The sequence below is a fragment of the Rhizopus delemar genome, genomic scaffold, assembly GCF_000149305.1.
Source record: "Rhizopus delemar RA 99-880 supercont3.4 genomic scaffold, whole genome shotgun sequence".
Lineage (NCBI taxonomy): Eukaryota > Fungi > Mucoromycota > Mucoromycetes > Mucorales > Rhizopodaceae > Rhizopus > Rhizopus delemar.
The window spans coordinates 1,476,894-1,489,089 of record NW_027137830.1 but is presented as its reverse complement, the minus strand read 5'-3'; the positions used below and the strand labels follow the sequence as shown (position 1 = coordinate 1,489,089).

Sequence of the window (12,196 nt, the reverse complement as noted above, 5' to 3'; positions counted from 1 at the left end):
ACCTCAAAAATATCAAGTGTAAATAGTTTCAATATAACTAGCATATATTGTTGCGTATTCCACAGTGTTGGCATGGATTATATAATCGATGTTTCTTAGGTGGCAGCATTATCACAATTAAAAGCATTGCCTAAATAAAAAATTATTTAAGGTCAACTAGATATAGACACAGGACTTATTGATCTAGCAAATTTAGTGACTATGAAAAGAACGATAAATATAGTCAATAAGGAAACGGAGAGAATTATATTAAATGGGAGGAACGAGAAGGATATATAAAGGTGCATATTTGTGGTTTATAATTTGTATTGATTTTTGTTGTTTCTTATAATGAGCAACAAATCAAGTTACTCATAGTGTGTACTTGTTATTAGAGATATTCGTCAAGCTTAGTGTATAATGCGGTGATATTTCAAGTGACTCTTTCCTTGGTGATGGAGTTTGCTAAAAGGCATCGAGTGGAATACTTCATTGAGGTGGGAAAACCAGATCGAATGAAGAGTAAGGCCCACTAGTTGAGAGAAGGAACACTGAGTTGTAGTGGGGGGGGGAAATCTTTCGAAGTTGCAGTTGAAAGACACCTTCGATCCATATTGATCATCGATTTTATAGCTGAATAAGAAGAATGAAGTCCAACTCCATTCATGTCGCAATCTATTCCCCAAAACTGATCGTCGACAGAAAATAAAATAAAATAAAGCTGACAGCTCTCTTTAAACCAAGCATCACATGTGGAATGTTATTAAAATGAATTCATTCAAGACAGCATCCATCCTTGTGAGATTCATTTTGTTTGGAGACCTTGCCTTGATTGTGCTGCACCCTTTACGTTGCGATGCTTGTTTTTTAATCTATAGTTTGATTTTACAGTTTATGTGTTTCCGGTAATTGTTTGTAATTACCTGTTAGCGGCAAAGACTTCGAGCCTTCAAAAAAAAAATGCTTGAACCTTGCAGACTAAGACCCTCTTTTTTTTTCTTTTATTCTGGTAAGAATAGTCTATATATAAATGTTAAGGAGATATTTGTGATGCTGTCCATGGTTCAAACCCTCTGTTCATAAGCAAATTGAATGTTATCGAAGCGTTATGTTTTTCAATTAAAAACTTTTTGAGGTGGCCAAAATAGCTTTGTTCAAAAACATAGTTTATAGTAATAAATTAAACCGCTAGTGTATGCATATCATGCTGTTTAAAACTTTGTCCTTATTTTATGAGTCATACACTAATTTCAAGAATAAATGTTGTGTTTACTTGTATACATTGTGTTACAAAATTTGTAAAAATGCAACTTTACTCTCTGCAAATGGTGTATATTATTCTATATTATTTTTTCTCTGCTTATTATTCTTGCCTTCGTAGGAAACATAGTGTAAAACGTACTCTAATAAATGTTTTGGCTACTTTAGCTTTTATTTTTTACGGACAAAATAATCTTCACTACTTCATGCTTGCGTTTTTTTCCTTATTTAAAAGGCGCCGAGTTTTAGCCGGAAAAAAAAAAAAGAAAAAACGCTTACGACTCATATTACCAACAAAGGAAAATGCAAACGAATGCATTGTATACATTATAACCCTATATTCATCTTATAAAAGCTAATATAAAATCCATTTAATATAATCAGTTTTCATCAAATAAAAACAAGAATGACTGATAGTAACACATTTAATGCGTGGGTTTGCGAAGGCAAGGGTAAACCACTTGTTGAGAAGCAACTCCAATTGAAGCCCTGGGATGAAGACAGTGTTGAGTTAAAGATCACACACTGCGGTATCTGTGGTAGTGATACCCATACTTTAGGTAAAGACAGTAATAAGTATGTTGATCCTATTCGAACATTAAATATTATTCTCTCATAGATTCTGGTTGGTTCCCTACAGATTATCCATGTGTTGTTGGACACGAAATTGCTGGTGTTGTCACTAGAGTAGGAAAGAACGTAAATAAGTTGAAGGTGGGCGATCGTGCTGGTCTTGGTCCTATATGTGGCTCATGCAAAAACTGTGCAAAATGCTCTACAAACAAGGAAAACCTCTGTGCAGGAACAATTGGGACATACGGAAGCCATTGGCCAACGGGCGATAAGACATACGGAGGCTATGCTGATAAGTGGCGTGGAGATCAACTCTATGTGTGCAAGATCCCGGATAATATGACAAACGAAAATGCTTCTTCTTTCCTTTGCGCTGGTGTAACAACATATGCTCCTTTAAAGCGATGGAATGTTGGCCCTGGTTCTGTTGTTGGTGTTTTGGGTATTGGTGGCCTTGGTCACTTTGGTGTCATGTTTGCCAAGGCCATGGGTGCCACTGTCATTGCTTTGTCCTCAAGCGACAGAAAGCGTGATGTTGCTTTTGAACTTGGTTGCGATGATTATGTTGTTACTAGTAATGCCGAGGCAATGAAAAAACACGCTAACAAGCTAACTCATATTCTCTGTACTGGTGTTGGCGAAGACTTTACTTGGGAGCCTTACTTTAGTCTTCTGGGACCCGATGGTATTTTCATCAATGTAAATGCTCCCGAGTTCTCGTACCCACCAATTCCTTTGTTTTTGCAAATAATGAAACAAATTGTAATTGTCGGTTCTGCAGCCGGTCCTCCCTCAGTTGCTGAAGAAATGCTTCAATTTGCTGCTGATCATAATATCAATGCTTGGTATAAGAAGTATTCGATGAAAGATGTTAACAAGGCTCTTGAAGACTTTAGAGCTGGACTTCCCAGATTCAGATTTGTGCTCGAAAATTAGATGAACAATAAACTTTTTATTTAAATCCTATTTGTACTATTTTAACGATATTTTATAAAATAAAACAAAAAAGAAAGCACACCAACTGTTAATAGATCGGATTTACAAAACTGAAAGTCTCCAGTCAGCTAAAGAAAGTAAAGACAATGACTTAAACTAAACTTTGTTTCCTTTGCTAAAGGTCCTCATATAAAGTAAAGTTGCTTATTTCATTGGATGAAAAAAAGAAAAAAGCAGTATGAATGAGTTAGCACAATGCAAATGAGATACGTAATGTGTGGCTGTCGCAAAAGAATAGCTCAAATACCAACTGTTTCTTCCCAGAATAACTAAAGCAGACTATGGATTAAGCTGCATACGAAAAAGAGGGGTTTTATACTCATAAACTCTTTTATAAGCTGTGATCAATCTAACAATCACATGAGCTTTCATCTTACCTAAGTATTTGTTTGTTCTTGGCAAGGATATTACAAAGCAATTGCGTGGTTACAATCTTATTTGATTCAGGACAATTCCTCCTTTTCTATTGTTTATTGCCCAATAATAAACAGCAAGAATCATATAAAAGATACTGGCTCCATCAGCATAAAATGTGTACTTTTTCATACATCTACAGTCATTATATTCTATACATTGTTTAGCTCACTATCACATGGTATACTCATCTCTTTGTACAAAATTTGAAATTTACATAAGATAAAACGGAAAAGTGTATATGCGTAAGATCATCCGAGTTTCCGTTTGAGGAAGTTGGCGGGAAAGTATGGTGTAGTTAAAAGCTTGGATTACTGTAGGACTAAAAAATTATGTTATGAAAAGCCTGGATCAGATAGAGACATTATCATCTATTTTTTTTTTTTTTTTTTTTTTTTTTTTTTTTCCTAAAAATTGCAGGATGAAAAAGAAAAGAAAAATGTTTTTTTTTAAAAAAAAACCATTGCAAGGTGAATGTATAAAACAAATTGAAAAAAATGACCAGATTTTATTTGTGTTGAAAAAGGAGAAGTCAGATTTTTCTCATCAATCAATGCTGTGGGAAATCCCCGCTTTGAGGAGTAAAATTGGTATTACAGTTATACAAATTACAAAAGTAGGAAGGTATGACTATGGGGGATAACATGCTACCAGCACTATTTTTTTATTCAATAAAATAAGCCAAATCTTTCTTTCTCTTTCTCTTTTTTGAACCTCATCTTATAAATACCAATAAATTGGAAACATAATAAAGACGAAAGAGAAAAGAGAGCCATTCTTGATCCCTTCTTAATGTTTTCGTTCAAAAAGAAATCATGTTTCCACAAGAAACAATGTCAACATGGTTTTTATGTGTTCCCAAACGAATTTAATTTTTCTTGTCATTACGGAGGATAATTTGCTGTTGAGGAGAATTTTTGTCAAGGAAAAAAACAGCATGTTCTTATGACTTTACATTCATGCTAGTCGGATCCATATAAATATACTTTCTTATTTCTGGTTGAATCAACTTTGTCTTTATTCTGCAAACTCATAAAAAATTCTTTTTTTTTTTTACAAATCAAAAAAAAAAGAGTCTAATTATTTTAGCACACGCTATTTACTAATCATAAAAGGAAATAAACACGTATTATATTAATGAAGCATCTATCACTCATCGCCACAACGATTTCATGTATTGGTGGCTTCCTATTTGGTTATGACATTGGTATTTAATCATTCAAAAGACACCTTTAGACAGCTCTTAATCTCTTCATTCAGGTGTCATCTCTGGTGTACTGGCCATGCCAACATTTCCGGCTTACTTTGGAATACAAGGAGACGCAAGTACGGTAGCTACAATGAAAGGAAACGTCGTGTCATTACTTCAGGCAGGTTGCTGTGTAGGCGCCTTGTTGGTTAATTTTCTTGCTGGTAATGGAAATTTACAGATTACAAAACGCGAAATTAAATGTTTCTACAGATCCTTTGGGTCGTCGATGGACAATCGTGTTAAGTTCATTCGTGTTTATCATTGGTTCAATCCTTCAAGTAGCAGCTCAAAATTTGGCAACCATGATGGCTGGACGTTTTTTTGGTGGCAGTAAAGTTTACAAAAGAATTCAAAATTGCTGCTTTCTGACATTTTTTAAAATAGTGGGTATTGGTGCATGCTCCATGTTGGTTCCTATGTACGTTGCTGAGATTGCCCCACGTAAATTGAGAGGAAGATTAGGTACACTTTGGCAGTTTCTTATTGTTGTTGGTATCATGATGTCCTACTGGTAACAAGAAACCTTTTTATTTTCTTGAGCAGTTTTTGATTGTTTTCCATAGGATTGACTATGGTTGTTTGCGTCATATTCCTGTAAGTAACACCCAGTGGAGAGTTCCACTCGGCATCCAAATTGCACCAGGAGGCATCTTATGTATTGGTATGGTATTTTTACCTGAATCTCTGAGATGGCTTGCCTTACACGGTCGTAAAGAAGAAGTCTTGAAGAACTTGTGTAAATTAAGAGATTTGCCTGCAGATCATCCAGAGATCTTGCAAGAACTTCAAGAGATTGAAGATGCTGCGGAATCAGATAGACAAGCAACCTCTGGTAAATGGACAGAGTTATTTGAACGCGAAAATTTACACAGATTGTTCCTCGGTATCATGCTTCAGATATTTCAACAGTGGACTGGCAGTAATGCCATTGTAAGTCAGAAAGTAATAACAGCAATAAAAAAGGCTAATCAGATCTGTATAATAGAACTATTATGGACCCGATATTTTCAAATCGATTGGCCTTAATAGTAACGATACCGAAATTCTGGCTACAGGTGTTTATGGTGCAGTGAAAGTGGCCTTTGTGTTTGTGACATTCTTCTTTGTTGACAATCGATTGGGTCGTAGACATACTTTGATGCTTGGTTCAGTCATTCAGATGGTTTCATTCTTTGTTCTTGGTGGTATGGTTTTGGGGCTTGAAAAGGACACGAATGGCACATTGGGTGTTATTGGTGCAGCAGTGGGCGCAAAGGGCTATGTTGCCATCATTTGTATTTATATATTTGCTATTGGGTAAATATGCTTTACTATAAAAAAAGCATGTATTTGATCTTTTGTTTAGTTATGAGATTTCTTGGGGTCCTATCGTTTGGATTGTTTGTTCAGAAATCTATCCTACACGTGTTCGTGCTATTTCTCTTTCTATTACGACAGCTTTTAATTGGGCTATGAATGCTACGATTGCTAAAGTGACACCGATCATGATGAATGATATTACTTATGGTACTTACTTCTTTTTTGGCGCAATGTCTGTTGTTATGGGTACATTTGCCTATGTTTTCCTACCAGAAACAAGAGGAAGATCTCTTGAAGAAATTGATGAGGTAAAGACAAGCCAATGCTGATTTAATTTATTTACATGTTTTTATCTAGTTGTTTTCCCGTGGACAAATATTGGCATTTAAAGATAACTATGTTGTTAAAACAGAGAAGGCCAAAGGAGATGAAGAAGAAGCAGCCGTTAAAGAAGGCTCAATCACCAAAGAATAATTTTCTTAATTTTTATTTTATTTTAAATGAATGTAAAACACATAATACAGTTATAATAAATGCTTTGCTCTTTTTATTTTTGATACAAATGAATGCTGTACTCTTTTATATTTATCAAATTTCAAGAAGACTTAGATATTGCTTTAATGAAGTAGCTCTTCATAAGTCAAATACCATAATTAGTCTTTTGCTTAACTGACATGAAAACCGTACTCCTCCTCCTATAGAGCACCATAGGTTGAAACACCGGAACAGTGATAGAATGGACAGTGATTATCATCATTATATACCTTTCTTCTTTATTCTTTTTGGACAATCATCGGTAGCACATGCCATTAGTCACAGCTATGCTTATCAGCAAATCCACATCATCCACTCAACTTTTTGTAAAAAGAAATGGGTTATATTATGACTGAGTTTCAAAGCTTTATTGACAGTAATTAAAACGAAATGCACCATTCATGACTACGTCAGGAACCAAAAAAAAATCCTATGGTTAACAAAGCATAATGCCTCCTCATATGTTCAGAGCAATTTAAACGAGTAAACTACGATGATAGTACCAAAGTCCTTATTTGTTCAACTCTTTGAAAAATCTAATAATTCACACTTGACACCTATTCATTTATAACTTTTATGGCGGACCCTGATTGGACTATTAATATTTTTTATAGAAACTCCTTCTCCAGCCTTTCTCTTCTTCTTTTCACCAGAGCGCGTTTTCCGTAATGTCAAGCTTTCGTTTTTCTGCACTTTTATTATTAGCTGTCTGTATAGTGGGTAGTCAAGCACTATACTTTTACTTGGAAGGATCCGAAAAGAAATGTTTCATTGAGGATTTACCAAAAGAAACTATGGTTATTGGTAATTTAAAGAGATTTAAAGTTTTCTTGTATTTACCTTGCTGTATTTAGGTGTTTACAAGTCGGAACAGTTCTCGGATAGTCATAATGAATGGATTGAAAATAAAGAAGTGAAGATGGAAATCACTGTTGAGGTAAAAGAAACATATATAAAAATAAATGTGAATGTTATTAAAATTGAATGCTACAGGAACTTCCTCAAGGCCACAGAATTGTAGATACAAAAGGTGCTTCCTCTGGTCGTTTTACTTTTACCTCTACTGAATCTGGAGATCATGCCATCTGTCTTTCTACTTCATCCAATGCCTGGTTTGACAACACTAAAACAGTAAGTAAACAAAGCAATGTAGTGTGTATATGTTAAACTTTTAATAATAGAGAGTTACTTTTGATATGGATTTCGATGATCCAACTGACCATCACGATCACCACGCTGAAGGAGTTTCCGGTAAATAAATTGTATAATAAGCTGTATGTGAAGACTAATGATTATTATTACTATAATAGAATTAGTACAAAGAGTGCATGAATTAAATGAACGTGTTGAAGATATTCAAATTGAACAAAATGCTCAACGTGTAAGTAATAGTAGTAGAGTGTTATACAAGAGTGGGCTTAATAACTATTTGCAATATAGGAAAGAGAAAAAGAGTTCCGTGACCAATCTGAATTGATCAACTCTCGTGCTGTTTGGTGGACAATTGCACAAATTGTCGTTCTTGGTGTTGTCTGTTTCTGGCAAATGCATTATTATAAAAACTTTTTCACCGCTAAAAAGCTCGTATAAAAACAATAAACTTTTATTCTACGTCAAATCTACATGAAACATTATATGTTACATCATTAATGACTGCTTCTACTCGATGCTCCAGTTCACCAAAGTACATCTGATATCATTAGTTCATAGTACATGACAGTATTATTGTTACTTACTTTGATGGTGAGTGAAATAGGATCACCAGGTCTAATATGAGGCAATTCAGGCATTGGAATATCACAATCAAACACCTTTTTAACACCATCGCCTTCGGTATATCTTGGTTCATGCTCACTAGCAGATGAAAATATGGAACAGGCGGTTTTGTAAGGCGCATAGATAGTAAATTGACGTATGATACAGCTATTTAAATCCAATGGTTTTCCTCTTTCAACAAAAGTAGAAAATCTGTTATCACAGCGTACAAGACCACCAGGTCGAATAACTTTGTATTCTTCAGGATCAAATTGAGGATCAAATGGATATGTACTCTTAATACCATACCAGAGTCTTGGTACTCTGGTAGCAATCTTGTTTGGATTCATACCAAAGATTACTGCACCACGAGCCACTGCCATTTCTATAGAAGAATTAGTAAGAGAGTAACAAATTACTGATGACTATAGCTACCTGGTCTATCAGGTTGGATGATTTTTATATTTTCAGCTGAAAATTCCTTTTCTAATTGTTGATAAAGATAAGCAGATGAACCAAATCCACCAACTGTAAATATAGCCTTTAAATCGACTGTATCCTTTTGCAGTTGTCGACAGAGTTGAATAATTCTTTGAATGACTGGATCGAATACATCTCGCTTGATTTCTTCTTTTGTAAATGTTATTGTGCCTTCATCTAACCCAAGAGAAGGATCTGTCTTGACACGTAAGTCAAATCCCATTGGAATTGAACAGTAAATATCATCCGTATTATCAAACAATGGCTTTGAACTATCTATTATCAAGTTAATAAAAAAAAATATTATTTAACCATTATTTACCAACAAAGACATCCATCATATGTTCAAAGGGTCCTTCAGGTATAATGACTTTTCCATTGGGCGAAGGACGCAGGATCTTTTTCAATCTCTTTCTTAGTAACTTTCTAAAGTTCATGTCGATAAACATGGATCCACATGTCTCACCTAGACCTCTTGTACTTTCTCTAAATATATTTTTACCATCCAATCCACGTTCTACTTTAAACACAATCAAATCTACTGTGCCACCTCCAGCATCACAAATCATGAATTCTTCACCATCTTTCATGTCAAACTTGTCGCATGTCCTTTCACAATAAAGTGCAGCTGCCTCTGGTTCGGAAATCAACATCAGCCTATCCCGGTGATCAGATTTTTGAATGAGACCCGATTGAATGGCTGCTTCACGCATGGTCTGTTTAGCTTGATCAGACCACATGGCAGGCACCTTGTATACATACGGATTAGAATGTGTATAGAGCTACTTTGCTTTGCTTACAGTAAGACAGTATCGAGCTTTTTGATCAAAATCTCTGCTAAATCCCTTTTGGCACATGTAAGTCTTGATATAAGTAAACATCTTTTGCAAATAATCTATAATGCAAATGAGCTTTTCTTCTCTTTTATACTAGTCACACCGTGTACCAGATATAATGTGAGAAACGGTTAAATCAAGCGGTAAAGGGGCTAATGGTCTCTTTGGATTTTCATCCAAATAAATCTTGAATTGTTGAATAACAATCACCTTTCCTTGATCTGCTTTGGCTGATTTAGCGAATCTTCCCCATTGTATCAAGTTCTAATTTGGTTAATTTATGCATGTATTACTGCTCCTGTCATCATACTTACTCCATCATCACTACTGTATTGCTAATATAAACTAAGTCAAAATCAATAGTTCATTAACTATATTTTTACACTTACACACACTGTAGGACACTATACACGTGTAAAAATGAATAAGAATGTATTTTATATCCTATTCTATTGTTACCTTTGGATAACTATAATCTGGTTGCCTTGGCCTAATGGCACTCATATTATTAAATTGTATATAAAGAATAATATAGATTACCATTTGGTGATATCAACTATTTCACTATCATTGACATAAGCATAAGATACACCTGAATAAGTTGTTCCTGAATAACAAAAATAAATAAATTTTATTTTATTTTTATTTTTTATTATTATTATCATTTACCAAAGTCAATACCAATAACAAGAGGGTAATCCTCAATAGGGTTACTCATATATATTTATATATCAAGGAAGAAAAGGAAAAAAGAAAAAAAAAAAAAAAAAAAAAAAAAAAAAACTCTACCCTAGCCACATAAATATAAGGTTCGTGAAACCTTAACCATCAAATTTAAAAGAAAGAAGAGCCAAGAGTTTTCTTTTTTTTTTTTTTTTTTTTTTTCTTTTCTTTTTGCTTTAATTTTTTTTTTATAAAAGGCAATGATATCCCAACAAGATAATTATAAATTAGTGATCGCTTATGATTTCGGTACCACTTTCTCTGGTGCTTCTTATGCCTTCACACATAATACAATACCTGAAGTGTTTGACGTACAAAAATGGTATATAAAGTATAATTTTTTCTTTGTTTCTTATATTCTTTACTAGGCCGCATAAAGGAGGCAACTTTTATCCCAAGACACCTACAATATCAGCCTATAAGAGAACAGAGCCTACAAAGCTCATCAATTGGGGGCATGGAGCCAAGAAATTGATGACAAAACCACAAGCTGCGAAGGAACACTTTATTTTGACCAACTTTAAACTTCATCTTGATGAAACTTTGCATCCAAGAGGAACACTAGGCCGAAAACAAAAAGTAATTCTGAAAACACTTGTCTGTTTGAGTATATAACATAAACGATTATGATAGATCAGCAGTAGATAACATTGCAGATTATTTAAGAGCACTTCATGAATATGTATTAGAAGATGTGAGCCGAGGATTTGCCAAGAACTACGACCAGTCCAGTTTTCGATACTGCCTCACTGTCCCTGCGATGTGGTCAGATTTAGCCAAGTTCTCGATGCGAAGGGCAGCCATCAAGGCAGGCCTGATTCATGCGGATGATCCTCAAGACCGACTCATCTTGATCTCAGAACCAGAAGCAGCAGCATTGTATTGTGAACGAATGTGTGAACAGATCAGCCTCAGACGAGGAGACACCATATTGATCTGTGATGCAGGTGGAGGTACTGTGGATTTGATTGTATTTGAAGTCATGGATGAGCGACTTGAGCGTAATCACCGTCTAAAGGAAGTCACAAAGGGGATTGGTGAGAGCTGTGGAAGTATCTTTTTGGATAACAAGTTTAAAGCGCTTATGGAAGAGAAATTAGGACAGCAATTTGAAACATTACCGCCGGCAACCATGAATCATCTAATGGATCAATTTGTGCATAATATTAAGCCAGAATTTGATGGGCTAGATGATCAATACCTAAATATACCCGCTTCAATTGACATAAGTCAGTTGAATGATGAAGATGGTTGCTTGGATGAAGGAACGTTGGCTTTAAGGGCGGATGAACTTAGAGATAAAGTGTTTGAGCCTGTGGTTCAGCGTGTGGTAAGAAAAAAGTTCTTGTTAAACGCAAAAAGAAAAGGACTGATCATTAAAATAGCTTGCCTTAATTGAAAAACAATTGGCTCAAGTACCTGATCAAAGCGTTTCTTGTATTTTTCTCGTAGGTGGATTTGGTTCATCCAATTATCTCTTCCAGAGAGTTCAAGAGACATTTCAAGATCGAGCCAAGCAAATTCTTTGTCCGCCAAGAGCTCCCTTGGCTGTTGTACGTGGTGCAGTTTATTCGGGTCTCAATCCCCGTTTGATCACATCCCGTGTGTCTCGTCGTACATATGGTATCAATGCTGGCTTACCCTTTGATGAGTCAAGAGACCCTCTTTCTTCACGCGTAGTGCGTCCAGATGGTACGATTCGTTGTACGACTCGATTTCTAGTATTTGTCAAAAAAGGGGATGTGATCCCTGTGGATCACTGCATAAAGGAAAAAATGTTTGTTTATTATGGAACAATCAAAGCAACAGATATCATGCTGTATGCCTCAGAAGATCATGAGCCAAGGTATTACGATGAACCTGGTATAAAGCAGGTGGCTGCTATTTCTGTACCTATTCCTTATATGCCACATGTGGCGCATGGAGAAAGAGTAGCTTATACAGTCAGGTAACTAATGTGTTATTGCAAAATGAACAGAAAACTAACATGTTATAAAAGAATGTATTTTGGTTTAACTGAAATACGTATTGAAGCGGATTTTGGTATGGGGATTGTACATAAAATTCAATGTAATTTTGATGCAATAGATAAATA

General features: G+C 35.1%; 5 protein-coding genes across 5 annotated transcripts; 4 read left to right on the top strand and 1 right to left on the bottom strand.

Moving 5' to 3' along the window:
* Positions 1-1,645: 1,645 nt before the first annotated feature.
* On the top strand, positions 1,646-2,748 carry RO3G_06045 (uncharacterized protein; the record flags this gene model as incomplete). Its single annotated transcript, XM_067660635.1, has 2 exons — positions 1,646-1,799; positions 1,859-2,748. The coding sequence occupies 2 exons, from the start codon at positions 1,646-1,648 to the stop codon at positions 2,746-2,748; spliced, it is 1,044 nt and encodes a 347-aa protein (XP_067516736.1).
* Positions 2,749-4,562: 1,814 nt separating this feature from the next.
* RO3G_06044 (uncharacterized protein) lies at positions 4,563-6,247 on the top strand (the record flags this gene model as incomplete). Its single annotated transcript, XM_067660634.1, has 7 exons — positions 4,563-4,635; positions 4,685-4,804; positions 4,859-4,985; positions 5,038-5,404; positions 5,460-5,770; positions 5,820-6,081; positions 6,131-6,247. 7 exons carry the CDS (start codon positions 4,563-4,565, stop codon positions 6,245-6,247), a joined length of 1,377 nt encoding a protein of 458 aa, XP_067516735.1.
* Positions 6,248-6,975: 728 nt separating this feature from the next.
* Positions 6,976-7,566, top strand: RO3G_06043 (uncharacterized protein; the record flags this gene model as incomplete). The annotated part of the gene is made up of 4 exons (XM_067660633.1): positions 6,976-7,111; positions 7,162-7,244; positions 7,301-7,438; positions 7,489-7,566. The coding sequence occupies 4 exons, from the start codon at positions 6,976-6,978 to the stop codon at positions 7,564-7,566; spliced, it is 435 nt and encodes a 144-aa protein (XP_067516734.1).
* Positions 7,567-7,920: 354 nt separating this feature from the next.
* Positions 7,921-9,882, bottom strand: RO3G_06042 (uncharacterized protein; the record flags this gene model as incomplete). Its single annotated transcript, XM_067660632.1, has 8 exons — positions 7,921-7,926; positions 8,044-8,447; positions 8,498-8,818; positions 8,865-9,291; positions 9,343-9,437; positions 9,489-9,642; positions 9,693-9,713; positions 9,838-9,882. 8 exons carry the CDS (start codon positions 9,880-9,882, stop codon positions 7,921-7,923), a joined length of 1,473 nt encoding a protein of 490 aa, XP_067516733.1.
* Positions 9,883-10,301: 419 nt separating this feature from the next.
* On the top strand, positions 10,302-12,053 carry RO3G_06041 (uncharacterized protein; the record flags this gene model as incomplete). Its single annotated transcript, XM_067660631.1, has 4 exons — positions 10,302-10,423; positions 10,470-10,708; positions 10,791-11,431; positions 11,487-12,053. 4 exons carry the CDS (start codon positions 10,302-10,304, stop codon positions 12,051-12,053), a joined length of 1,569 nt encoding a protein of 522 aa, XP_067516732.1.
* Between the last annotated feature and the right edge of the window lie 143 nt (positions 12,054-12,196).